Below are 27,810 nucleotides of genomic sequence, written 5' to 3'. Positions count from 1 at the left end.
AAAAAATGCATAGAGACAGAACGTTTTCCTAATGCCTTTTTAGCCTGTATTGACAACTCATGATATGAAATTCAATTATCCTATATTGGTACATTTTAAGTTTCCAGTAAAGTGTTTTTGCCTATGAACTAAATATACGTGACAGGTAGTGAAACGTCATAGCTAGGCTTTTAAATGTTAAAAACATTCAATTTCCAGCCTGTATCTCATCTACCAAGAAAATGCTGAAAATACAATGCCAGAAGAGAAGAGTTTTATGAACTTGAAGGATGAAGAACAATCCTTTTAGCTTATCCATTGTACTCCTTTATAAATACATTGTGTGTGTGTGTGTGTGTGTGTGTGTGTGTTGGGGGGCTGCAAATACCGTATTCCTCTTAGAGGTACTATAAAAGTGTAAAATAAAAGCAAACTATGTTGACATACAAGCTATTAAGGAACCACCAGTAAGCACTGGCAGACCTGGTACCTCTGGGCTAACAAGTGTCGTGTCTGACAGAGTCTGAGATGACCCTAAAGTCTTGCTAAAATCTGGGTTACGGCCTTACAGGTCAGATAAAACATTTCAGAAACCATTTTGAAAGACCATGTGTACTGATTCCAACAAACAAGAGGAAAAAAGCAGGGACTGGAAATAGTCAAGGCAAGATAAAGTCTTGTGATGTGTGCTACTCGGGGTTTTTTACGTTGGTTGTTTTGCCTGCAAACTTTAAGTTTTTGACTCTCAGCCTAAAGAAAGTTTGGGGTTATTCTGATAGTGCATTATTCATTTAGCTTTCATTCTAAAATATTTCAACAGTTAAACTAAATGAGTCTAGAAAACAATCCAATAACTGTATCATTAGCTCTCCCCTCGAATGGATTATTTTACTGTCTTTCTGAACCACCTCTTGCTCTTACTTAATTAGTAAAAGTATACAATTTATTGAGCACTGATTCGTCTGTAGGATGTGTCAGGAAGTGGAGGTTAAAAAAAAAAACCTGAATAAGTTTTGCTCACAACTTTTAAGCAGCAGTAGTCTGTTGAAGACATAAAGCAACACTATTATCTTTTAGAAAATGAGCTATCTCATTTCTTAGAAAATTCTGAAGCTTTCTGGTATCTGTTTCTGTGGAGTATTTTATAAATGATCCTTATAGGCTTATTCTTATTTCACAGATTTATCAGAGACATTACGTTTTATATTTTCAAAAGATTGCTGGCTAGTAACTTAAAAATTGTCATTCGTAAAAGGGACATTTAAATAAATAAATATATATATAATTTTGGCAACTTTAGGAGAGCACAAAAAAGTAAAAATCACCTATAAGTTGACCATTTTAAGCACTTTGCATAAAAAAAGCAGAAGTCTCTTCCCTTTGTTCCTCCTTTTTACCCCCAGCTCCAGAGGTAACAACCTTTAACCGTAGCTGCATCCCCTTCCACCCATTTTTATATGTGTTCACATAGGGTTGGCAGATTTACAGGACAAAATAAAGACATGCAGTTAAATTTGAATTTCAATAAACAACAAATAATTTTTTCATATAAATAGGTCCCTTATAATGCAAGGGACACATTTAAACTAAAAAATTATCTGTTGTTTATCTAACATTCAAACTTAACTCAGTGTCCTGTATTTTATCTGGCCACCCTAATGCAGACATGTTCACACATACATAAATATGTACACTTTTCTTTTATCAAAATAGAATCAAGCTGTCTGTATTACTCTAACTAAGGCATGTTCTTTTCGATATCAATTTATCTAGCTAGCCTGTTAGAGTTACGCAGGTTCTTTCTAACGGTTGCTTGATATTACGTTGTAGACTCATTATAATTTATTTAACTATTCCCTCATTGGTAGACATTTTAGGTGCTTGGGTTTTTTTTGTTTGTTTTTTGTTTTTTACTCTTTCAGACAAAATAGCATTGATGCTCTTTGTTTTGACTTATTCTGAACCGTGCTGTTGGTTCTGTAGGGTGAATTCCTAGAAGTGGAATTGCTAGGTCATAGCACATTTTTAAAACACTGTTTGTTCATTTCCTTTGTACTCATTCACTGAACAGCTGAAGAGGCCAAGTACACCTGGGGCACCCAGTCAGGTGGAGCCAATACTGTGTGGGCGGCACCTTCTTGACCTTGCAGAATCGGCCTCCGTCCTCCTCCACTGACAGCTCCATGAGACCAAGCACTGTGGTCCTCCAGCCCACACCACGCCTGGCTCAAGAGCTGGCCTGGGACACACACTTAGAATAATGAATATGAGTTTACTCAAGGGGTTGCTGTGAGAATTACATGAAATAATGTATGCAGAGTGCCTGGGTAAAAAAAATAATGTCTGTAAAATACTTGGGATGCTCCTTTATCTTTCTCACCCCACCCCCATTTCCAGTTCCTTCCTTAGTGTAGAGGGGCTCTAATCTAGTGAGGGAGACATCCCGCTTACAGTAAAGTAGGGTAAGTTCTGTAACAGAACTAGACTGAGTGCTGTGGGTTTATAGAAGGGGGGCCGCTTGGCCTAGCCTGTGAGTGTGAGGGGGTTTGCTCAGAACTCGGCCAAACTCTACTTAAAATAAGTTCTGAAAGACAAATTGGGAAGAGCCAGATGTACAAGATACGTGTGTTGGGGAGCAGGGCAGTGGAGGGAATTCCTAGGCATAGGGGACAGCATTGCAAAGGGACAAAGATATAATGTAATAGAGCAGATCATCTTCAGAGCATAGAAACAGTGAAATGAAAACCAGAGGTAGTTCAGGATCAGACATGAAAGTGTTTTAGGCAGTAGCTAGATTCTACCTTTGTCTTACAGTGAATGGTAGGTGACTTACGTATGATTCAGATTTACATTTCAGAAATATCATTTAGTCAACACTGTGAAGAAAAGATTTAAAATGCTTAAAGCGAAAAACAGGTGCTGTGTTAGGCTACATTGCAGTCATACAGGCAAGAGATACAGGCAACTTGACAGGGACCATAGAGATTGGATTTGAAAGGTGATTTAGGAACTACGATTAGTAGCACTAGGTAACTAATTAGCTCTATGGTTGGGAGAAGAGAAGGAATCTAAAATGTCTGTCAGATTTGTGGATCGATCATCTGGGTGGATGGTGGTGCCATTATATAAGATAAGAAATATAGTCTGGGGCTTCCCTAGTGGCGCAGTGGTTAAGAATCTGCCTGCCAATGCAGGGGACACGGGTTCGAGCCCTGGTCCGGGAAGATCCCACATGCCATGGAGCAACTAAGCCCATGCGCCACAACTACTGAGCCTGAGCTCTAGAGTCCGTGAGCCACAACTACTGAAGCCTGCGTGCCTAGAGCCCATGCTCCACAACAAGAGAAGCCACCACAATGAGAAGCCCATGCGCCACAGCAAAGAGTAGCCCCCACTCACCGCAGCTAGAGAAAGCCCGTGTGCAGCAACGAAGACCCAATGCAGCCAAAAATAAATAAAATAAAAACATTTATTTTTTAAAAAGTAAAAAAAATAATTAATTAAAAAGGTGTTCCCTTTAAAAAAAAAAAAAGAAATACAGGCTGAAGAACAGAGTTTGATAGCAGTGAAGAAACTGTATTGTTATTTGGGACATACTGAGATCAGTTGCTGTGGAATATTCTAGAGAACATGAGCAGGAAGCATTGAAGTTTGCATGTCTGAAACTCAAGGGAGCAGTCCCAGCTGCCATTATGACTTGGGATGCTCAGAATATGACTAAATGTTGGAGCCATGAATGAGTGAGGTGAGGAGGTGAAGGAAGAATTTAGAATTTAAGATTCTTTTGAGACACATAATTGGAAACACAAACAAATGCTGAATGTTTGTGGTAACCATTGTGGACAACAAACAGGAGCTTGCCAGAGACACAGAGAAGGCAGTGCTGAGAGCCTAGATGAAATTGGAGACTAGGGCAGGTAACCATTCCAGCCTTCGTGTGGTGGTTTTCCCTCAGCAGTCTTTGGTTTTTTTTTTTTAACATCTTTATTGGAGTATAATTGCTTTACAGTGGTGTGTTAGTTTCTGCTTTATAACAAACTGAATCAGTTATACATATACATATGTTCCCATATCTCTTCCCTCTTGCGTCTCCCTCCCTCCCACCCTCCCTATCCCACCCCTCTAGGGGTCACAAACCACCGAGCTGATCTCCCTGTGCTATGCGGCTGCTTCCCGCTAACTATTTTATGTTTGGTAGTGTATATATGTCCATGACACTCTCTCACTTTGTCACAGCTTACCCTTCCCCATCCCCATGTCCTCAAGTCCATTCTCTAGTAGGTCTGTGTCTTTATTCCCGTCTTACCCCTAGGTTCTTCATGACCATTTTTTTTTTCTAGATTTCATATATATGTGTTAGCATATGGTATTTGTTTTTCTCCTTCTGACTTACTTCACTCTGTATGACAGACTCTAGGTCCATCCACCTCACTACAAATAACTCAATTTCGTTTCTTTTTATGGCTGAGTAATATTCCTTTGTATATATGTGCCACATCTTCTTTATCCATTCATCTGATGATGACACTTAGGTTGCTTCCATGTCCTGGCTATTGTAAATAGAGCTGCAGTGAACATCTTGGTACATGACTCTTTTTGAATTATGGTTTTCTCAGGGTATATGCCCAGTAGTGGGATTGCTGGATCGTAAGCTAGTTCTATATTTAGTTTTTTAAGGAACCTCCATACTGTTCTCCATAGAGGCTGTATCAATTTACATTCCCACCAACAGTGCAAGAGGGTTCCCTTTTTTTTTTTTTGTGGTACGCGGGCCTTTCACCGCTGTGGCCTCTCCCATTGCGGAGCACAGGCTCCGGACGTGCAGGCTCAGCGGCCATGGCTCACGGGCCCAGCCGCTCCGCGGCATGTGGGATCCTCCCGGACCGGGGCACGAACCCGTGTCGCCTGCATTGGCAGGCGGACTCTCAACCACTGCGCCACCAGGGAAGCCCTAGAGGGTTCCCTTTTCTCCACACCCTCTCCAGCATTTATTGTTTATAGATTTTTTGATGATGGCCATTCTGACCGGTGTGAGATGATATCTCATTGTAGTTTTGATTTGCATTTCTCTAATGATTAATGATGTGGAGCATCCTTTCATGTGTTTGTTGGCAATCTGTATATCTTCTTTGCAGAAATGTCTATTTAGGTCTTCTGCTCATTTTTGCATTGGGTTGTTTGTTTTTTTGTTATTGAGCTGCATGAGCTGCTTGTAAATCTTGGAGATTAATCCTTTGTCAGTTGCTTCATTTGCAAATATTTTCTCCCATTCTGAGTGTTGTCTTTTGGTCTTGTTTATGGTTTCCTTTGCTGTGCAAAAGCTTTTAAGTTTCATTAGGTCCCATTTATTTATTCTTGTTTTTATTTCCATTTCTCTAGGAGTTGGGTCAAAAAGGATCTTGCTGTGATGTATGTCATACAGTGTTCTGCCTATGTTTTCCTCTAAGAGTTGGATAGTGTCTGGCCTTACATTAGGTCTTTAATCCATTTTGAGTTTATTTTTGTGTATGGTGTTAGGAAGTGTTCAGCAGTCTTAATCGTAGGAGTTGGATGGGCAGGTGTTTACCAAGGTGAGGCCTTGGAGGATCAGTTTAAGGAGAAGTGGAAGATGATTTTTATGGTGCCTGGAAAGAGAGTGATCCAAAAAGCTGACTGGGGGTTTTAGGTGGGCCGGAAAAAGATTTAGGGGAGGGGCATCCTTAAACCAGAACAGTACTTGGTATATAAAATCGACCTGATTTTAGTACATTTGTACATTTAGTAGATTTAAATCTACTTAGTATTTGAGTGCTGTTGAGACTAAGAGTTTCCTGGCCTTGGTGCTGTCCATCTTTCCCTAGACAGTTCCTATTGAATGGCCTATTTTAATGTTAACTTGCTGAATTCTTTGTAAGATAGTCCTTAGGTTCTTAACCAAGTTCTCATGTTTTTTTTTTGTTGTTGTTGTTGTTTGTTTTTTGCCTTGGTGAATGCTCTTCAGTTCTATTTAGCCTAAAGATCCCCCCTTTTCTCTTGGCCTCCATGCTTTTCCTGACTAGATATGACCACCCAGAGTCTCTTCTTCCTGTAGATTGAAGAAGTTATTAGCCAGGAGCATATGGTCCTCCTTCCCCTGGAGATGCATTTGCTGCCTCTCTCCTAACAGGCTTCAGCTTAAAAATTCAGTCCTTGAAACAACACGAAATAAAAAATGTTGAAGCGCTGCCTCTTCTGAGCCCCCATAAACAGCTGTGCATGCAGCTCAACCCAAAACAGAGAATATGCACAGATGTGTTTATGGGAAGGAGGCACGAATATGCTCAGTGTGTTGTTTTCGGCTTCTCACCACTGCAGGGATTGCTTTTCTTTTTCAAGGAAGAGGTACATTGTGGTAAGCAATGTTTTACGACCTATAATAAAAACTCTTGTAAAGACCATTTTTTCGACCAAATGAAGCTGTGTTCTTTTCAGGGAACACTTTCCTTTGCTCCTCTCCCCCTCTCTGTATTGGAATGCACATGGTTCAGCATTAATGTGTAACATAAGGAAATAATATCACAAATTCTAGTTCTTATTTAAGCTGGGAAAGCAACCGAAGTTAATTATGTAAAAAAATTCATTAGTAATGTTTTTCCCTACTCAGTAGTAGCTTCTGAATATATATATATTGATTAAGTAAAAGTTTATCTTGCATTTTTACAGTAAATTGTTATTATCCCGTGAAAACACCCATAGGATAGTTTGAGGGAACCTCAACAGTTGGAGGCTCCATAGAAAAATCAGTCCCAGGATAGGTAAAAAGCAACTTAAAACCACCTTAGAAAGTTGGGTCATATACAAAGAGAGACATACAGTGTACTCAGTGAATAATAACAGATGATTTCTAAGGACCCTCCTAGAAACCCTAAAATGCTAGCAAGCTTTAGACTTTCAGAATTAAGAACAGGCAACATAACACTTGATTTAAATAAAATAATAAATATTTTAAAGGTTGTATACTGTGCACACAGTGGTGTTTTTTGACCTTAGTAATGACTGTTTGGGAAGATGGGAGACTGTTCATGTCCTAACTGGAGAAAACTAGATAGATCTGAACTTAGGGTGTTGCTAGATGCCATTGCTAATGGAAGGTCCTCTTCTTGTTTCATGGCACCGGTTCTGAACCCGGTAGCAAGCTGGGAAATTCACACATTGTTTTTAGTCCTCACAGCCTCCCTCAGGAAAGTATTATGTGCATTTACAGATGAGGAGACCAACGCTGGATGCGAGGGGAGGGGAAGTGGAGGTTAAATAGCAGGCCCAAGTTCACCTAGTGTCTAACCTGGAGATGTAGCAGAGCTCTCAGAAGATGGCTCACTAAAGTTGACCTGTGGAAACGAACACTAACATATTGCATTTGTCTCTTGGATTGCCTTTCCTCTCTTTCCCTTTCTAATGTTTCTAATGTTCTAGTTCAGACTCTTACTATCCTATGTCCAGAGTAGAATAATAGCCTTCTTACAGCACCTCCCATCCACTCTGTGTACTAAAATATCAATAATAATATGCAATTTTTTTTACACATTTTCACCAGCTTTCTATTGACTACAAGACATGACACTATAAACTCCCTGCACCAGGCCAGCAACAAAGCTCTTAGCAGTGTGGTCCCATTTAGCAGTGCACCCCCTCTGGGGGCTGTTACTGGTCTCCAAATACCTAAGCACTTGCCCTCCTCTCGGCCTCTGCCAGTGTGGTCTTCTAGGCAGATGCTTCCCCACATCAAACTGAATAGTAGCCCACCGCCAGGATGGGCTGGGATGCTGCTTCCTCCTCAGTGCTTACTCATTGCCTGTAGCCCCTGTGCCATTTTTGGTCCTTGCCATATGCTGGCTGAAGTGTATAGGTGCATATTTATATCTTCTCTCCCTGTGAAAACAGGAGCTCCCTGGGTCTCTGTCTTAGGTGTGTGTGAGTAACATCACCTAGCACAATGCCTTACACATAATAGGGGGTTCATGTTTCTTTTTAATAAATGGTAGCAATTCATTATGTGTATGTACTTTATACTATATAAAGTACTTAAATATTTAATATCCTACTTAAATACTATATATATTTATATATACATATATAGTATAATATTATATAATATCTTATTAAGTCTCTCCTTTTTGAGATTATTTCCATTTTTATAAATGTGAAAACCCAGGCCCACAACAGTTGCAAGTGACCAGCCTTAGATTATATAACTAGTAAACAAAAATTCAGATCCAGTGCTCTCAGCTCTAAATCCAGTGCTCTTTCTTTTAAATCATACTGCCCTCAAAAATGGAAATTTACATCTCACGTGCAGGTGGCTCCCTTAAGTTATATGCCTTTCCAAGAGGAATTTCTTTGGTACTTCTTTTGCACCTCCACTTGGCATTCAGTAAATGCTTAGCGAATAAGGGATAAACCACAATGCAGGATCGTAGCCTTTTCACTAATGACTCAGGAATCAGTTTAATTAGTGAGGATATTCTGTATAACTCCTGTGCAGAGCCAAGAGCAAAAGTCATTGTATGTCAGCTTAATGCCTATCTGTAGACTATTGAGTGATTCATCAAATCAAGTAAAATTAACAGATTTCTCTGTGTAAGGTACCCCGTTGGATGCTGTGGAGAGTGTAAAGGTGTACCACATTCCCATTCCTCAGAGAATTTACAGTCCAGCTCAACAGCACTTAAAATTTTGTATCATATACTTGACAAATCAAGTATATTATAAAAAAATAATCAAATATCTCAGTTCCACAGAGGCAGGGCAGGATTTATCCTGATTTTTGTAAATGAAAAACTGAGGTCCAGAAAAGTTAGGACTTGGTTAGCCAATTCGCTGGTGGCGAAGATGAAATAGAATTTAGTCAATAGCATGGGATTAAGACACCATACTTTGAGAAACACTGATGTGACCATATGAGATTATAGTATTATTAGGAAACTTAGCCAGTTGTCCAGTTCTGCATCCAGGTGATGACTCAGGCAAAGCGATTTGATCCATAGAATGCTTCTCTTAGGGATGAGAGAGGGTATGTGACTTGCTTGTAGTCATACCCCTAGCTATAGAAAAATGTGTTCATTATAGGCCTAGGAGTATTATATTTATGAAACAATGAACTGCAAGTCTTAACACACATATGAAGATGTTTTAATAACTAATAGGTAGGAATACTGATTTATATGCTATGCCTCTTTGGTCCTTATGCCCTAATCCAAACCTGTTTTTTTTTCTGATTTCCCTGGAATTTTGTTACCTGCTAAAGGATTCCTTCTTGGGAGGAATCAGTAAGTTCTTTTTAAGCTAACAGTTTTTATAGATTTCTTGGTCATTTCCAATTTAGTTTGGGCCTCACTTCTCTCTGAAAAGTCATTGAACATTTATTGGTACCTGTTAATACAGTGGGCTGGGAGTCTAGTGTATGTGGAAGAAGAGTGATTAAAACAGACTGTAGGGCTTCCCTGGTGGCGCAGTGGTTGAGAGTCCGCCTGCCGATGCAGGGGACACGGGTTCGTGCCCCGGTGCGGGAAGATCCCACATGCCGCTGAGCGGCTGGGCCCGTGAGCCATGGCCGCTGAGCCTGTGCGTCCGGAGCCTGTGCTCCACAACGGGAGAGACCGCAACAGTGAGAGGCCCGCGTACGGCAAAAAACCCCAAAAAAAACAGACCCTAATTCTCATCAGAAGATGGGGCCGTAAGGCAGTTAGTGAGTGAAGATGGAGGAAGTCCACAGGAATTCCAGGAGGCAAGGCCAGAGAGTTAGGTGGGCTTTGTCTGAGGGTGTTCAAGCGTGAGAATGATCTGACAGGTTCAGGTTTGCAAATCACCTTTGCAAGTTTAAGATCAGCTTTGCCAGAGAGTAAATGATGGATTTGAGGAAGGAGATTGGTGGGGAAACAGAATAGTACATGTAAGGAAGGATGAGAGTGAGATCTACTCTAGTAGGGGCCTCAGAGGTGTAGGAATTATATTTTTTAAAATGACAGAACTTTACTGAGGGACCTAGAAGAAGACTTGAATAAAAAATGAACCATACCATGTTGTGTAAAGAAAGACTCACTATTGTAGAAGTATCAGTTTCCCCCCAATTAATCTATAGTTTCTTAAAAAATCAGTGAAAATACTAAAAGAATTTGAGGGACGATATGGGAAGTCAATAAAATAATCTTAAAATCAGTCCAGAACAGTAACATGTAAGAATATCCAGGAACATTTTATAGAGAATGGGAAGAGGAAACCAGCCCTACCTGATATGAAAATATATTCTAAATATTTTATTATTAAAAGAGAAAGTACTCTAAACTGAACCAAGTGAGTCAAAATCCAGAAGCAAGCTCAAGTAATATGGAACATGATAAAAATGGCATTTAGTGGATAATTTAATAGATGCTTAAAACCTTTGCCTAAGATAGTATATTAAAAAAAACAGAATAGCACACAACCATTAAAAATTGAGCAATAGGGACTTCCCTGGTGGTCCAGTGGTTAAGACTTCGCCTTCCAATGCAGGGGGTGTGAGTTCGATCCCTGGTCTGGGAGCTAAGATCCCACATGCCTCTTGGCCCAAAACCAAAACATAAAACAGAAGCAGTATTGTAGCAAATTCAGTAAAGACTTCAGAAATGGCCCACATCAAAAAAATCAAGCAATAGACCTGTATTTATTGACATGCAAATGCGTTCAATATACATTATGATGTGAAAAGACAATTACAAAATTGTATACACTAGCATTTCATTTATAAAACAGAAAATAACTATACGTATGAGTATACATGTATAGAAAAACTATGAAAGGATACACGAATATGTTAACTGTGGTTACCTCTGGATGGAGGAATCGTGGGTGGTATTTCTTTCCTTTTTTTCCTTGTGTTTTGATTTTTTTTAATTTAACAGTGAAGATGCATTACATTTCTAATCAGAAACTTAGAAGATCTTTCCATTTTGGAGAACAGTGAAGAGGAGGGAGGGATCCAGTGTTAAAGGCCATGGCAGGATTCAGTTGGGAGTGGAACATCCTATTGGTTGTTGCAAGCCAGGTGGGTTACTGGTGATCTTCCAAGAGCTGCGGCATCTCCATTCACTGCAGCGATGCAGTGTGGATGGAGAATGAAAAATGTGCACCGCTGAGTCAAGACCACTGGCTAAGGAAAGAAGGGGGTTGCGTGGGTTGTTTATTAGTCAAGGGACAATAGAAAGGGAAGTCCCAGATATACAGAAAAGGGGAATGGTTAGTCAAGCGAGGGGAAGGACTTAAGGAAGCTGGAATGAAGGCGATCTAGAGCATAAGAAGAAGGTGAATACTGCATAGAAGGAATGAAAGCTTTTCCACCAGGAGGTGAGGGAGAGGGGTAGATGCCAGTGCTTATAAACGTATAGGTGAAGCACAGGGAGCTGATAGCCTTCCCTTGATCGTCGGTATTTCTCTCGGAAGTGGAGTGCACACTAGCGTGCTAAGAGAAGGAAGAGAGATGATAAGGTAGGGGGACAGCAGTGAAAATTTAGCCTACAGGGACAGCGAGGGCTAACTAGGGACCTGTACGATTACCTGGTGGCACTAACGTAGTCAGGGTTGGGGGACTGACTTTATATTGATAGTAGACATGTATGTGATCATTTTTCCCCCTTAACAGCTCTCTGCAACACAGGTATAACAGCTGAAAAAGAGAGCAATTGGGCTAATTGAGGACAAAGCTTTGTATAGAGGATAAGATAGAGTGACCGTGGAACCAGAGACTTGAGGGAATTGGCAGATTTAACAAATGACGCATGAAGAAGTTGCTCTCCAAGTTTAATTAATTACGCTGTCTAATAAGTTTATGTAAATTTAAGTGGTATTTTGATATCCAAATAAATGTAATTAAAGTAACTTTTAAATTTTTTAATTAAAAAAAGATGAGAGTTAAGTAATACCACATTCCTGGTTTTAGCTGTGGGAGTAGGTGGCACAGAATTGAATGGAGTTGAAGAAATCAGAGTTCTCTGAAGCTAAGGTGTTCTTGGGATGCTGAAGCCAGGCAGGAATATGGTGAGTGTGGGCTAGAGAGGATGAGCCACAGTCCCTGAGGAATATGAAGGATTGACAGCAAATGATAGCAATGAGAAAGGGGATTTTGTCAGCATTAATTGAAGGAGGTATAAGTCTCAAAGACAAAAGGATAACCACTTGGATGGGATAGTTGGCAACAAAAGAATGTTGGTACAGACCCCATGGGGGACGTTTTAGTGGGGGGGGGGCTATAAATGAAAGGTTGTGACCTTACTTAACAGGTTTTACTTAATATAATTTTAGTTAAGTTACATTCATTAGAATAATTCTCAACTGCAAATTATACAACACGATGAAAAAATGGCTTGAAGTTAGAGCATTATTGTTGCCCTAACTACAAGGCTAGAGGTGGGCAGCCCCAAAGTTGATTCAGCTCTTCAGTGATGTCATCGAAGACCCAGACTCTTTCCCTCATTACACTCGGGCATTTCCGTGTGTGCAGGTGATGTCTCCCTTTATGTTTCAAGGTGATTGCTACAGTAGCAAGTTCATGCCCTGAAGCAGTAGCATTTGGTGTAAGATGCACAGGTGGAGAGTGAGGGCTGGGAGGTGAGGAGGAAGTACAGCAGAGAGTTTTCTACAGTGGTCTTCTTATTAGGAGAAAAATGCTTTCCAAACCTTGCCCATATGTCTCATTAGCCAGGACTGGGTCCCATGTCCATCTCTAGATCAATTCCTAGCAAACGGGAATGTGGTTGCCTTGGACCAGTCCTTCATGGCTGGCAACCAACAATGTCTGCTACAGTATGCAAATTACAATATGCTCCACTCTGTGGAAAACCAACTTCTCTAATGCATTACCTCGTTTGGAGAGGAGGGAAGTACGGAGTGAGAAGAAAATTCTCAAAAGAGGGAATTGAGGAGAATGGGGAAAGACATGAAGGTATTTTGTCCAGATACAGCCATTAAAAAACATACTGTTAAAAAAAATTTTATTATAAAGAGTATGTGTTAAAATGGGGAAATATCCACAGTATATTGTTAAATGATTTTAAAAGGATCACAAAACAATGAGTCTAGAACAAAAACCATTTGGGGCATTAGCCAACAACCTAGTCACTTATACTCTGTATTTTCTTGTTTATGCAATGTTGATTTTTACATCTTGCTCTGAAGAAGTTATAATTAACATCGTTATTTGTAGTTTCAGTTCCCAATGACTTTCCACTGTGGGTTAATAATAGCCGTCATGATGAGGTAATGATTCCTTCTTTCAGACTGTCCATCTAGCCATTGCATTTTCCCTCAAACACCAACAATATTTCCAGGCTTGGTGAAAATCAGTGGTGATTTTCTTACTTCTAGTTAGTTGAGACTGATCCTGTACTTACTCAGCGTTATCATCACTTCCAGGAATGAACAATACATGGCTCCTTTTCATTCTCTCTTCAGAATACGTATTTTGTTAATAAAATTTATATAGGAAACCACTTTTATTATGCTTTCATCCAGTTGCATAGAAGCAGTAAAAGTAGAAAGCCAGCACTTGCAATGAGGGAGGGGCCTTGCCTTTGTTTCTGCTGAAGAGCCCCAAGGCGTGTGTCGCCTTCCTCAGCTAGATCTCCCCTTCCCTCCCTTTGGAACAAAGCTGCCGTGTGGCTTGTGGCTCATCTCCAGGTCCTCCCATTTATTACTTACTTTCAATTTACCAATTACTACTTTCCAGGTAATCTGAAGCTTTAAGGAGCCTGCTTTAGCCCTCCTCTTGCTTTGTCGGAATTTGTTTTGCCCTTTGTGATTCGGGATACAGCATTCTCTGGGTACTCCTATGGACCAGAATGAGAAGTAGGGGGATCCTGTTTATAATGCAGTCTTTGCGACCCATTGTTAACATTGTGAATTGATCAGTGAACGTGTGAAGACGCCACTGTCAAGTTTTGAAGTAGAGTACGGTGTGGACATTACAATAAGCTTGATGTGGTAACTTCAGGCAGATTCTCCTTGAGCGCAGAAGTGGAAGGAGCGAGTGAAATCTCCAGTGCATGAATGAACCCACCTGATTGACTACCCAGGACTAGGCTTTGTTATTCACGACTTCATTGCTTATATAGTAATATTGTAGCACATTTTACAGGAGAACTGTGATTTTTAAAATATCCTGGGACTAGATTCAGCAATTCTACTTCTGGGCATATACATCCGAAAGAAGTGAAAGCGGGGTCACAAAGAGATATTTGTATTTATACACCTATGTGCATAGCGGATTCTTCACGATAGCCACAACAGCCCAAGTGTCTGTCCGTCAGCAGATGACTGGACAAGCAAAATGTAGTATATCCACACAATGGAATATTAGTCAGCTTTAAAAAGGAAGGAAATTGTGACACATGCTACATCATGGATGAACTTTGAGGGCATTATGCTAAATTAAATAAGCCAGTCACAAAAAAGCGAATACATTATGATTCCACTCATATGAGGTATCTAGAGTGGCCAAATTCACAGAAACAGAAAATAGAAGGGTGGTCTGGGAGGAAGGGAGAAGTGAAGAGCTGTTTAGTGGGTCTAAGAGTTTCAGTTTTGCGGGCTTCCCTGGTGGCACAGTGGTTGAGAGTCCGCCTGCCAATGCAGGGGACACGGGTTCATGCCCCGGTCCGGGAAGATCCCACATGCCGCGGAGCGGCTGGGCCCGTGAGCCATGGCTGCTGAGCCTGCATGTCCGGAGCCTGTGCTCCGCAACGGGAGAGATCACAACAGTGAGAGGCCCGCGTACCGCAAAGAAAAAAAAAATTATAGGAAGAGTTTCCGTTTTGCAAGATAGAAAAAGTTCTGAAGATTGGTTGTACAACAGTGTGAATATACTTACTACTGAACTATACGCTTAAAAATGGTTAAGATGGGAAATTTTATGTGTATCTTACCACAGTTAAAATTTTCAAATATATGTTAGTAATCAGCAAAAAAGGAAAAACAAAGAGATCCCGGGACTGGCCCTCATTATTGTCAGTAGTCCTCTGCTTTATGACTTTATCATCACATGCTCTGTTACTTTTATTCCTGTAATTATAATCCCTACCTTAAGTCAACATGTTACCAGTTTAGTGTAAAAAAAACCTTTGTGGTGTTGATCTGTGAGATTCCTTTAACATCCTTCATAAGAAGCAAACTGGGTGGGAGATCTTCATAAGAAACAACAAATCGTTATGAAGACTCTTCTGTCAAAAATTGGATAACAAATTTGAAAAGACTGTGATTTACACATTGTAAGGAGAAAAAAATGATTATCCTTGTGTAAGTTGTATATGTCTTTAATTTTTAAGTAGATAAACTACTGATGTATACCTTTGTTGCTAAAGCCTTGAGGATGTGAGTGCATCACTTAGATTTAGGTAGATGCATCCAAAAATACAGAATTGTCTATTGAGAGCTGTCAGTTTTGTGATTTACTGTATGGAATAAGTTGGTGTTTTCAATATCTGTTTATCTTATTTATTTATTTTTGGCTGCATTGGGTCTTCACTCCTGTGCACAGGCTTTCTCCACCTGCTGCAAGCGGGGACTACTCCTCGCTCTGGTGTGCAGGCTTCTCACTGTGGCGGCCTCTCCGGCTGCGGAACATGGGCTCTAGGCTCACGGGCCTCAGCAGCTGTAGCACGCAGGCTCAGCAGTTGTGGCTCACGGGCTCTAGAGCACAGGCTCAGTAGTCGTGGCACACGGGCCTAGCTGCTTTGCAGCATGTGGGATCTTTCCAGACCAGGGCTCAAACCCGTGTGCCTGCATTGGCAGGTGGATTCTTAAGCACTGCGCCACCAGGGATGCCCTTCAGTATCTTTTGAAACTAATCATACCTTTTGTGTAGTTGGAAAAAATGACCCAGTGATAAAACTTTTTCCCATTAGAAAAGCTTGAGGTAGATTTTCAGTTTGCTTGTTTGTTTTGTTTTCAAAGAAGTAAGAGGATTACTGCTCTAGAACACCTAAGAGAAACTAATTGTTGTTACAAGGCTTTGAAGACTTCTGGTGTTCAGACTGAAGTCCAGAGTCTTTTTAGGGGAGTTGCCAAGGATAAAACCCCATCTAAAGTCACTGGGAGCCAGACTTCATTCCATGATGGTGTCCTGTTAAAATATGCTCCCATGTCACATGTTTCAGAAAGATACAGATTGAGGGCCTCCAGTGACTGTTTATCATTAGTGTGAGTAGACATTTTATACCAGAATGGTGCATTGTAACATTAAAAGGTTTTAAACCTATATTTAACTTAATTGGCAGTATCCATAGTTACATTACGTTGCATCGCTAGGATTACTGGGAAATATTTGAGTCTTGTATAAGACGGATTAATTTAGTTTAAAATCTTGAGGAGCTAATTTAAAAGTATGTCTCATGATACTATAAATTGAGATAGAACAGATGATAAGCTTAAGTAGAGAATCCTTTGAAATGTCTTTGATCAAAGCACTGCTTGTGATTCTGAAGGAAAGGTGTTTTTTATTTTCTTGCCTTGTTTAGTGTTACAGTTGATTCATCCATATAATTCTCAGGAAATGGGACCAGAGTTCTCATTCTATTTGTTACCAGAGTTCCTAACATAGGTGCATATATTTCCCTTTTCAGATTAGGTGTTCTGATGAAAGATTAGATGTTCCGATGAAAGATTGGGGTGGGTCCCCAAATCACACTTACTACAAGCCCATAATGCTCATCAACCTACCTCGCAATGGAATTACTGAAGGAAATGAGATTTTGGGCAATTTTTTAAAAAATCGTTAACTCAAGTCTTACTAGTTCAAAACTCTAATTATAGCTGGATATTATAGGTTTAAAAGAAAACCCAGTTTGCTAACCAAAAAACTTTTTAAGTAGCCTAATAAAATCCAAAGAGTGGTAATTCCTATGTAGAACCAACTTTTTATACATCCATAGGTGTCATTTACATGGAATCAATGTTAGTGCCAGTATATGTGTTCTCACTGCCTAAACTGTGCTTTTATATGATGTTAAGAAGTCATTTTCATCTACACTAGCCTTTAAACAGAGGAGAACTAGACTCTTAGTACATGTACCAAAATAACACAACTAAAACCAAATAATAATGATTATGGCATACGAAGGAAAACTATGCAGCCATTAAAAATCATATTGTATAAAAAAGTTATATTTTAGAAGAATTTTGTTGAAGTGACAAAATATTCATAATGAATTGTTAAATGTTTTTTAAACAACTGTAAAATGTGTACAGAATAACAATTTTTATAAATATGTTATATTTATATATTAATATTATATTGTATGTGATATATATTGTTTATAATATTTATATAGAGATATAATATATTTATACCTCCAAATATAGCAGTATCTGTTTAAAAGATGTGAAAGATAAAAGTTAACAGTAAAGTTTTCTCTCTTCTCTGAGTGGTGGGATTTTGCATGATGTTTGTTCTTCCTCTGGATTTTTAATAAAATTTTAAAAAAGCTTCTATATGCATTAAGCATGTACCAATTTTATAATTAAGGAAAATGTAGTGTGTGCTGTATAAATACACAAATAAAAGCAATACATATGTATTTAAACTCAGTAGTTCAGGCTTTTCATAAATTAAGATGGGCCTTATTAGTATAATTAATTGGTTCAAATTTTTACATATTTATTCTACTAATTGGCTGCTTAAACTGTTTGAACAATGAAACATGAACCAAGCACATTTATTCTTTGTACTGTTTTAAATGGTTGGTGCTTAGTTTATAAGAAGCTAAAGATGACAAGCCAGCATGACATTAGTTTAGGTTAGTCATGCTGTTTAAAATCCACTGCTTACAAGTCATGTGCATGTGTTTCCAATAAAGACTTATTTGCTGCAACAGTAGATTACTTTCGTTAACATTTTGTGCTTCATTTTCACACTCTTGTTTATTCATTCCAAGTTGTTTTACCCTCAGTGGTTCTTAAGTCTTGAAGGACTGTCTGTCCCTCAACAGTGCAGTCTTCTCCAGAGTTTTCATCTTTGGAAACTTAGAAGGTAACCCCAGCCAGTTCATCAGATCCATTTAGGTGGCGCTCAAAAAGAATTCTAGTACACCTGTATCATTGCACACTTGCTTAGTGCTCTGTTCACTGACCTTGTGGCACTGGCCACATTTTCTTCTAGTTGTTTGTTACTCTGTCTCCCCCAGGAAACGGGACACTTCAACGATTATCATTTATTGAATGCCAACCGTGTGCCAGAAACTACTTCTTTACATGCGTTACTTCATTTAAATCTCGTATTATGAGAAGTAAGCACTGTTTTCTCCTTTTTATAGGTGGAAAACTAAGGCTTTGGTTTTGAATAAGCCAGGATATAAAGATAGAACTCCCTGAAGGAAATACCAATACTGTAAACCAATAACTAAATACAGTCTAGCTGATGAACAAGTGTGTCCTCACAGCCCCTGCCAGCTCTGAAGCCCCTGATGCTACCTAATCATTTCTCTAACCTTTATATGAACAAAATCATTCCATCCTCCCTTTACACACCATTCTCACAATATTTGGGGAGGGGGGTAGGTCAGTCTTATTAACCCCAGATTTCAGAGGGCCATATCATGGTCACTATCTTAAATTCCTACTTTCAGACAGTTTCCGAGTTTTAAATTTTGTATCTGATTTTATCAGCTCTAAAATTAGAAGAAGATGTGACGTTGGTTTATTTTCTGAATGCCCCCCTCCTCCATGCTAGCTGATACCGTCAGCAGTAAGTGCTGCCATTTATTGAATGCTGACTACTGTCAGTGCTTTACAGACAGTGATCCTATGAAGTAGGTTTTCCTATTTTTACAGACCTGAATACTGAGGCTTGGCGAGGTTAAATGGTTTACCCGGTTTTCCATGCTCATTGAATCATTGATCTAATGAAGAAGTGCACTGGGGATTTGAATCCAGTTTTCCTGGACTCTGGTTTGAGTCAAGACTCTGTCTTTTGCTAGTAGTGTTACTTTGGGCTAATTATATACACTTACTGTGTATCAGTTTCTTGACCTGTAAAATGGGTCAGTGATATTGTTTACCTCAGTGTTGTGGTGTGGATTAAGTGAGTTACTAAAGAGAAGGTCTTTAGAGCAATGCTTGACACATAGTGACGGCTAAGTGATAGGTGCTATAATAATAATAAGAACTACCATTAATGTTATCATTGTTTACTGGATTTTAATTGTTGGAATCATGTATTAAATCCTATAAAAGTATATGAAGTAAAAAGTGTCCCTCTCTCACCAACTACTTCCTCTCACCAACATTAACCATGGACACCAGTTTGGTGTACATCCTTCCAGAATATTTCCTATGCCATCTGAAACTATTTTTAAATCATCCTTTCATTAATGAAATACAGGTCAAGAGTGAAATTTTTTGTAGTGATCTTGAAAATGGGAGAGTGGAACAGTAGGGGGAAACAAATTCATTCATTCAGCAAATATTTATGCAATGCTTTCTGTATGCCAAGCACTTTTCTAAGTGCTGAGGATTTAGCATGTTGAATTTCTGTTTTGACCATTGATTGATTTTCTTTTTTGGTTTTATTTAGGATATGATGTTTCAGCTTCTCCGAGGTCTGGACTTTCTTCATTCTCACCGAGTGGTACATCGTGATCTAAAACCACAGAACATTCTGGTGACCAGCAGTGGACAAATAAAACTGGCTGACTTCGGCCTTGCCCGCATCTACAGTTTTCAGATGGCTCTTACCTCAGTGGTGAGTGAGAAAGTGCTGTTCTTTCATTAAACTTAGTTTTCTGCTTTTGAATGACAAACTGCCCCCATTCCAGACCCCTAATGTTATTACTGCCCATGGTCAGTTGGTGGACAGAATGTCTTTGCACTTTTTATATAGCAGGCAGTAGGAGGAAAGTGTTATGCTTACAACTACAGACATATCCAGGCTGGGCTTGTTGTGGACAGAACCCATTGCAGAAATAGACGGTTGCTTCTTAGCCACTAGAAAGGAATCAGTTACAAGTTTCCAAATGGTTTTGCCATATGGCTTTTTGCCATAACCACTGTGTTCAGAGCTGCATATATAGTGTCTAGGGAAACATAGCTCAAGGTCAGTGAGGAGAGAGCACCAGGAATGTTGACCTGTCTGCAGCATCCTAGTTTGAGAAACAGCCAGGTACCTGCACAGGTGTGTGAAAGCACTCCTGTGAAGCTGTGGTGTGTTCTTAATTTAATTAAGAAATTAAAATTTCTTTAATTTAAGAAATTAAATTTACAGTGAACTTGGATGATCTGTGAACAAGTAGCACCACCCTGCCGGGTGAAGGCTTCATCCAAGCCAAACTACGAAGAGTAAACCCAAAGGCTCTATTTTGGCAAAGAATGACAGTTATTCTGTTTTTTTTCTCATTCAGACACAAAACCATACTAGCTACTCGCTCTGGTTAGCTTCTATTTCTCCTTATAGTTCATTGTTTCTGAGATGAATTTTCATGAAATTCTGCACCTGAAATATACAAAGAGGAGCCTGGAAGCAGGCATTAATATCCCTTGTCTTTGAAGGACCTGTTTTCCATGCAGGGAATTCACGCATAGATTTATTTTTAAAGCCAAGTCATGTTCCTTTGCTGTGCTACTTATTTGGGGCAGGAGGTTGATATGGAGAATCCCTTTGATTCCATGAAGCCTACAAACATTGCCCTCAAAGCATTATATTAAGCCTTAAGTAAAAGAATCTTCTTGGGTCAGTATGCCATTTTCTACATATAGTCCATCTTTAGCCTCAAAGTGGTTCTCAGTTAAGGGCAGCACTGCCCTGGGGGGAGGGGGAAACATTGTTGAGAAACGTGCGACGGCATCTTTGGTCATCATAACAACTTGGGGAATGGTGGTGGCCGCAAGGAGGCTAATATTCTGCGCAACAAAGAATTGTTTCCCCAAATTCCAGTAATGCCTCAGATGAGAAGTAGAAATTCAGGAGGGGAGTTGGAAATTCTCTAAGAGAGGTAACTTGCCTTAGAAAAACATTCAATTTGCAAAAGTGTTCTGCTTCCTCACCCTGGAAATACAGATACTAGAACCTGGATGTGTAAGATCACATGCTTTCCCAACATTATATACTTTACCTAGGGCATCAGAATTTTTACAGAGGATTCCTTAGAATGTGTCACTATTGTTGAAAGATAAATCATTCTTGTTTCCTCTTTGCCCAACATACACCGTCACTTTTGAGAAGACAGGACACGAGACGGTGTTTAAAGGATAAGTCTCCAATTTGGGCTGGGTCAAGTGAGCCCTTGTGTTCTTATGTAATCACACCAGAAAGGGCTGAGTCTGTGTGTTTCCCCAGTGGGAAGGGTGAGGTAGGCTAGAGCTTCCCTAGGAAGTAGTTTCGTATGTTGTTTCAGGGCCCTGGGGAGAAGCTTGAATAGGCTTTGCGATCCGGACAGTCATCAGGGGAGCAGATGGAAGGAACCAGTCTCCTTTGGTACATTAATTGAGGGAAGGATGAGCCGTAACTGAGACACTGTATTTTGATCCCCCACAACTGGGCACTGAAAACCATAAATAAAAACAGGAAACCCAGTTGGGTTGTTTTTTTTTTCTTATTATTAAATTTGAGGAATGATAGCCCAGCTTGTGCGTAACACCAATTAACATTCCATTCGTGCTGAAAGTTGATATGTTCAGACAGGAAAATGGAGACAAATGATTTCATACAGAAAAGGGGAAAGGCAGTCGTAAATACCTGATTTTTCAGTATGTAGTTTGTATTGCATACTCTGTATTTCTTATGTGACATAAAGTAAAAAATATTAGCAACTGGGAAAGACACTGGAACAAATTCAGACTTTATTTGAAAGAGTCATAGTTGGAACTTAATGTCAATAATAAAGAATATGATTCCTGTAGGGTACCGCATTAAAATTTTTTCCCACTGTTTATTTTTCTTTTTAAGGAAAAATCCATTTCTATAGTGATACATTGGTTTATGTACACACAGTGACACATAAAGGCCTGGGATCAGTTTTTTCAGACTGAACTGGTATTTATTTTTTGTATTTCTTGAAGAGAAAAAGACTACACTCCACTTCCTGGAAATACACATTTTTTAGTGAGTTATGTCATACAGGAACTGGGAATCAACTTGATTTGTGGAATGTTAAAGAAATTTACAAGTTAACTGATTCGAAACTGACATTTTGCAGCCAGGAGAAATGCTAATAATATAATACTTACCTTCCAAAGCCTGACTCAAATGTCCCATTCTGGTACCCCCTGCAGAAATTAATCACCCCCGTCCTCCCTCATTGTTTCCAGAGTAACGTCTTATTAATGTCTTTCATAATACTGCTTTCTTTCTATCTTGTTTGTAGTTATGTAGGGGTTTTATCAGACTGTAAGCTCCTTGAAAGAGTTGGCCTTTGGGGTAGAAATTAATTTAGGACAGTCATCATAAGTCCGGACTCTAGTTGTGGCTGTAGTTGGTATAACATAGGGCCAAATGACTCGGCTTGTCTTCATCTGATAAGGGAGGGCTAAGTGCCGTTAACTGGGTGCCTCCTGCATGACCTTCAGGTGTCCTTAGGGAGTATTGGGTTCTTGCTGCTCAGTATACAGTCAGAGTGCGCATGTACCCCTGGAGAGGAAGGGTTGTTTATACCTATTTCTCTCAAGGGTGTAGAATCAAGATGTGGATGGCTACAGTGAATGCCTTAGACCCAGGCGGGACGGGCCCCTGGCCTGGGTTTCATGCCTTAGAGGAGCCTGCGCTGGCCCTGCTCCTGCCTTGCCTCCCTTGATGGGGCACAGAATCCAGGGTGCCTGAGACCCAGCCGCACTCAGGGCATTGGAATTCCCTGACTGAATGGGAACTGCACGGGCTTTTCTCAGTCTTTCCTCCTAACGGCAGATTGGGCCACCTGTGTCCTCACCCCATGCATAAGGGGCAGCAGTTTGCAGACATCGGACAGAATGGGGACACACAGACTGGGGTGGCCATAAATACCGCGTGAGGCCCCTTGTCCTGCAGGGAGGAGCTGGGGATGTGAAGAGAAGTGGGGCCTGTTAGTCAATGCCTGGCATGGGTTCTACTTATCAGAAGAGTTTCTGTGAAACCCTGAAAATCAACTTCTGTGACCTGTATTGAAATAACTACATTTGTGGAGAACCAGAGAACAGGTTAGAGGGAGCTTCTTTCCATTGCACGTAAGTGACATGTACGAACATGACCAATGTGATTATATATAATCTTCATGGCAGATGCATTTCAAGAATACAGGCATACTTCGTTTTATTGCGCTCCATTTTATTGCATTTAGCAGACACTGCATTTTTTACAAATTGACGTTTTGTGGCAACCCTGCATCATGGCGCCATTTTCCAACAACACTTGCTCATTTAATGCTTCTGTGTCACATTTTGGTAATTCTAGCAGTATTTCAAACTTTTTCATTATTATATGTATTGTGGTGATCTGTGATTAGAGATCTTCGATGTTACTATTTCAAAAAGATTATGTGCTGCTGAATTTTTTAGCAATAAAGTATTATTTAAGTAAGGCATGTACATTTTTTAAGACATAATGCTATTGCATACTTAATAGACTATAGTATAGTGTAAACACAACTTTTATAGGCACTGGAAACCAAGAAATTCATGGGACTCGCTTTATTGCCATATTCGCTTTATTGTGTGGTCTGGTACCCAACCCACGATATCTCTGAGGTCTGCCTCTGTATGCTTATTCAATAGAATGACTATACAACTAACTAAAATTGTATTGAGAGTCTTTCTCAAGTCAACATTTCTAAGAACTTCCCGCGTTGGATGCAGTGTGTAGTGCAGCTCATTTTTGTCTGTCAATATGAAAGGGAAGTAGAGCCCAACCTCTGAGCGGGCAGGTTGGGTCATACCCAATCGCACACCCGCGTCTGACAGGGCGAGTCGTAGAAGCAGAGCCTGGCCCATCACTAGCAGCCCGACGATGACTCTGATCATCATGAAGCCCTATGAACAGCAGCTCAGGGAGAGAGCAGGTCTTAACTTCTCTGGTTATGATGAAAAATCCCTATTTTTTTTTTTTTTCCTGAACTGACCCATACAGCATGTAGGGTGATACTGTTGCCATTGGATTTGGTGGTTTGGGAACTCCTTATCAACCATCTCATTTTGAAAGTGGGGAAACTGAGACTCAGACGAGCAGTTTGTAACCAGGTTAAGTCGGAATTCACCAAATAGATTATAAATGGCTTGGAGAGTACTAATGTTTATATTCTGGCTCTCGCCCATCATCCCCTCTCCCTTCCTCTTCTCCCCACGGTGGGATCCAATACTTTAGAGGGTATCAAACTAGGTTCTGTAGACCTCTTGGGTTCTACAAAGGGTATGCAGAGATTCCACAAATATTCAACAATCCATTTTTTGAAACATGTTTTAAGTCTTGTTAAAATTGTAATTAAAAAACAACTAGCTCATGTCATATTTTGACACAGTGGGGAACACTGAGGCATGAACTTGTACCTCCTGGTTAACTTGTTATTTATGTAGACCTCAGAATAAAACTTCTTTTGCCACAGTTGTGAATACTGAAACCTCTTGTAAATGTATCATTGCTTAGGAAAAATCAAGTGTTCTCTTGATTCACTCCTGTGTGTATCTGCTCCCTTAAAATCATCCAAGTGCCTGTTCACGACAGCGCACGCATCGTGCTATGCTCACTGTGTGACATGAGACCACTTTGGGGGCCGTTCAGAGCAGTGCTGGGGTTGACGTTTTTATATCCAGATGTAATTGCCAACGCCCGTGCAGTTAGAACCAGTCACTCCCCAGGACAGCCACCGTGAAGCCACCTGTGGATAGAGAGGAGGCTGTACCTTAAAATGAGGTCATTCCTTTTGGGGCCTCAGCAACTTCACATGCTGGGATGAAGTCCAGGATTGGCCTGCCGTAAACCAATTTGTGTTCTGCAGTGAACAGTATTACAGTGACTTTTCAGTGTTTTTTTGGAGGGCCTTTATACAATCATTAGACAAAGGAGAGAATTAGCATTTTTCCTCCAAATGCCTGTGCCTAACACACAGTTTGGAGAAAAAATCCACTTTGTACCATAATGAAAGAGAGAGAATATTCTCCTGTCTTTTCAGTGACTTAGTAAAATTCTCACTAAGTGAATTACATTCTCCTTCGCCAAAGTTCTTTTTTTCCATATTATCTTTCCTATTACAAGACTTACGTCTTCATATGAAAACATTTTCCACTCTGTAGAAATAATCAAAAGATAACAAGTAAATAGTGAGCATGGAAAGACTTTTGACATCTCTACAAATTACAAAAGTTCACTCAGGGATTTTTTTATATGGAACTGATAAGATTCCCCAAATTGCCTTATTTAACATCACTCATTTATTTAGTACCACAAGAATCACAAAAAAACAAATTGCTGGGCTTCCCTGGTGGCGCAGTGGTTGAGAGTCCGCCTGCCAATGCAGGGGACACGGGTTCGTGCCCCGGTGCGGGAAGATCCCACATGCCGCGGAGTGGCTGGGCCCGTGAGCCATGGCCGCTGAGCCTGCGCATCCGGAGCCTGTGCTCCGCAACGGGAGAGGCCACAACAGTGAGAGGCGTGCATACCGCAAAAAAAAAAAAAAAAAAAATTGCTTACATCCTCTCCTTATGCCTCTGGCAATAGATGGTCTCCTCTTCGAATGCCAGCATTGGTAGCGTTTAGTAAACATTAAAGAAACCTTGTGGATTCAGAAACTTTTTGATAATCCTGGGGTAGAAAATTAATGAAATGGAGTTGTGGCAGTCAGTCAACAAATATTGATCACTTTCCATGAGCCAAGCACTGTCAGTGAACCTGAGGGACCATGGTGAATAGAAGCGGACAAGGTCTCTGCTCTCATGGAGCTCATAATCACAATGGGGAAACAGATCTTAATCAAACAGTCACACAAAGAAATGTATAGTTAGAAACAGAGACAAGTGCAATAAAGGAAAGGGACAGAGTTCTATGAGGCCCTGTGACTCCGAAGCCCTCGTGGGCTGGGGGTCAGGGAAGCCCTCCCTGCTCACCCACACCGGTATGTGAGATGCTCAGAGAGGTCACCAGCCCCCTTCGCTCAGAACCTGCCTGGATGTGGGCCCCACGGATGTGCACATCATGCAGTCTGTGCTTATTTTCTCTGTTTCTGTTTGGAATAGTTCATTTTACAGCACCCAGTTGGCACCACCAAGTTGACAAAGTGAAGCAGGACCAGAGATCAGAGAACAATGTCATCTTTTACAGGAGAAAATAAATTGTTTATGCTTGTTTCCTCTTCGTGCGTGTTGTATTTACTGTGGGGACCTGGCAGGGTTTGTGCCCCGGCTTGGGCAGCCGAGTTGCTCCCACAGAAGCCTGCAAAGGCTGCCAGTGAGTACTGAGTAAATCAAACCAAGAGCATGAACCGAGTATAATGGAAAAAACCCAAAGCCCTGTCGCCTCAGCACCTCAGTGAAAGTGCAGGACACACCTCAGAAGCCGAAAAAGGCTCCTGTAACTCCCTTCCCACTCGACCTCTCCTTGCCATGACACAACCAGGTCTGTTTTGTGAAAACTTCCAGTTGCCAGTACATATTTCATAGTTAACAATGGAGTGTTTGTGCCGGTTTCGTTTTCACTTTCACCAGTGAGGGAAGTAGAGCACAATGGGGCAGTGCACAGGGCTGGGAACAGGACACGTTTTCTTTAGGATTCCCAGGACTGGGTACGTGGAAAATGCCAGAGCCAAGACAAACATGAAAACCCATCCAGATTCTCCGTTACGCATTCTCAGTGGCAGTAAAACACATTTTGAGTTGCCATCTGATAGGTTGGCTCTGCCTCTGCAGTAAAGGCAAATGCTCTTGACCACTGTGAGCATTGCTTCCATGTAGAAAGAGAATGTATTCCATGCAGTACAGGATGCTGCTGTAGGTGCGCACGTGTGTGCGTGTGTGTGTGTGTGCGCGCGTGGGGGTGGGTATTTAATTGCTCCAAGTATACTTGTGAAGTTCATCAAACAACTGCTTTTCTTGTTTATAAAAGATAGTCATTCATTTGACTCACCTAATTCTAGCTCCTTCCTGAGTTGTCACTGTTGAGAATCAGTTCTGGACAAAAACAGTTTAACTGTATCGTTACTGCCTGGAGGATGTTTTACTCAGAGAAAGGACGGGATGTTCTTTTCTTCCTCCATACGTCTGTTCAGCCAGCTAATGTCCTACCAAGGTATGGTATAGACAGGGTCTGGTTGTCACCTGGTTGTTTACATTCCATCCTACAGACACCCTGTGTGATGCCATTCAAATTTCAGAAGCTTGAGGCCAAGTTTGAGTGTAAAGACCAACTATTGTCTTAAGGTTGACAAGACCAAATGCTTTAAAGAAGTTTTGCAGCCGAAGGGTTTCTCAGAGATGCAGAAGATGGAAAAACTTTTGTTGCCTCTTCCACTTAACATTCTTATGGGAATATGCCTTCTGTGCTTGGTCAGGGACTAGTCTGTCAAACTGTTTAAGGAGATAATTTTGTCTCCCCTAAATTTCCTTAACTCGTGTCCCGTTAGGTCCATTCAATGGAGTATGAGACACAGTCCTTGGAATTGAATATAAAACAATGTCTCTATAACTTGGATTTTTACATCCTCTTTAATTCTTGGGATGTGTGCGCTTCTTGTGTTTTACAGGTGTCACTGCTTACTTCCTTGTATGGAAGGGAAAGGTGGCAGTATCTTCATTTTGCTTGGGCTTCGCTAGTCTCCTAGTGCGAGTTCCTGAGTTGAGATGTGTCATTGAAATTCTGTTACATTGGCCATAGCCATTTTTATTTGCACAACTCCAGGGTTGTAC

At 40.5% G+C, this 27,810-nt stretch overlaps 1 protein-coding gene across 1 annotated transcript in view; it reads left to right on the top strand.

The window, feature by feature from the left end:
* CDK6 (cyclin dependent kinase 6) overlaps positions 1-27,810 on the top strand; it is a 220,256-nt gene that overhangs the window by 87,605 nt on the left and 104,841 nt on the right. The window contains exon 3 of the mRNA XM_030857271.2: positions 19,532-19,699. Coding sequence (XP_030713131.1) covers positions 19,532-19,699 — 168 coding nt within the window. The remainder of the gene's footprint in view (positions 1-19,531; positions 19,700-27,810) is intronic.

This window comes from Globicephala melas, chromosome 9 (assembly GCF_963455315.2).
Source record: "Globicephala melas chromosome 9, mGloMel1.2, whole genome shotgun sequence".
Classification (NCBI taxonomy): domain Eukaryota; kingdom Metazoa; phylum Chordata; class Mammalia; order Artiodactyla; family Delphinidae; genus Globicephala; species Globicephala melas.
Note: the sequence above shows the minus strand (reverse complement) of the source record. Positions and strands in the feature narration are given on the sequence as shown.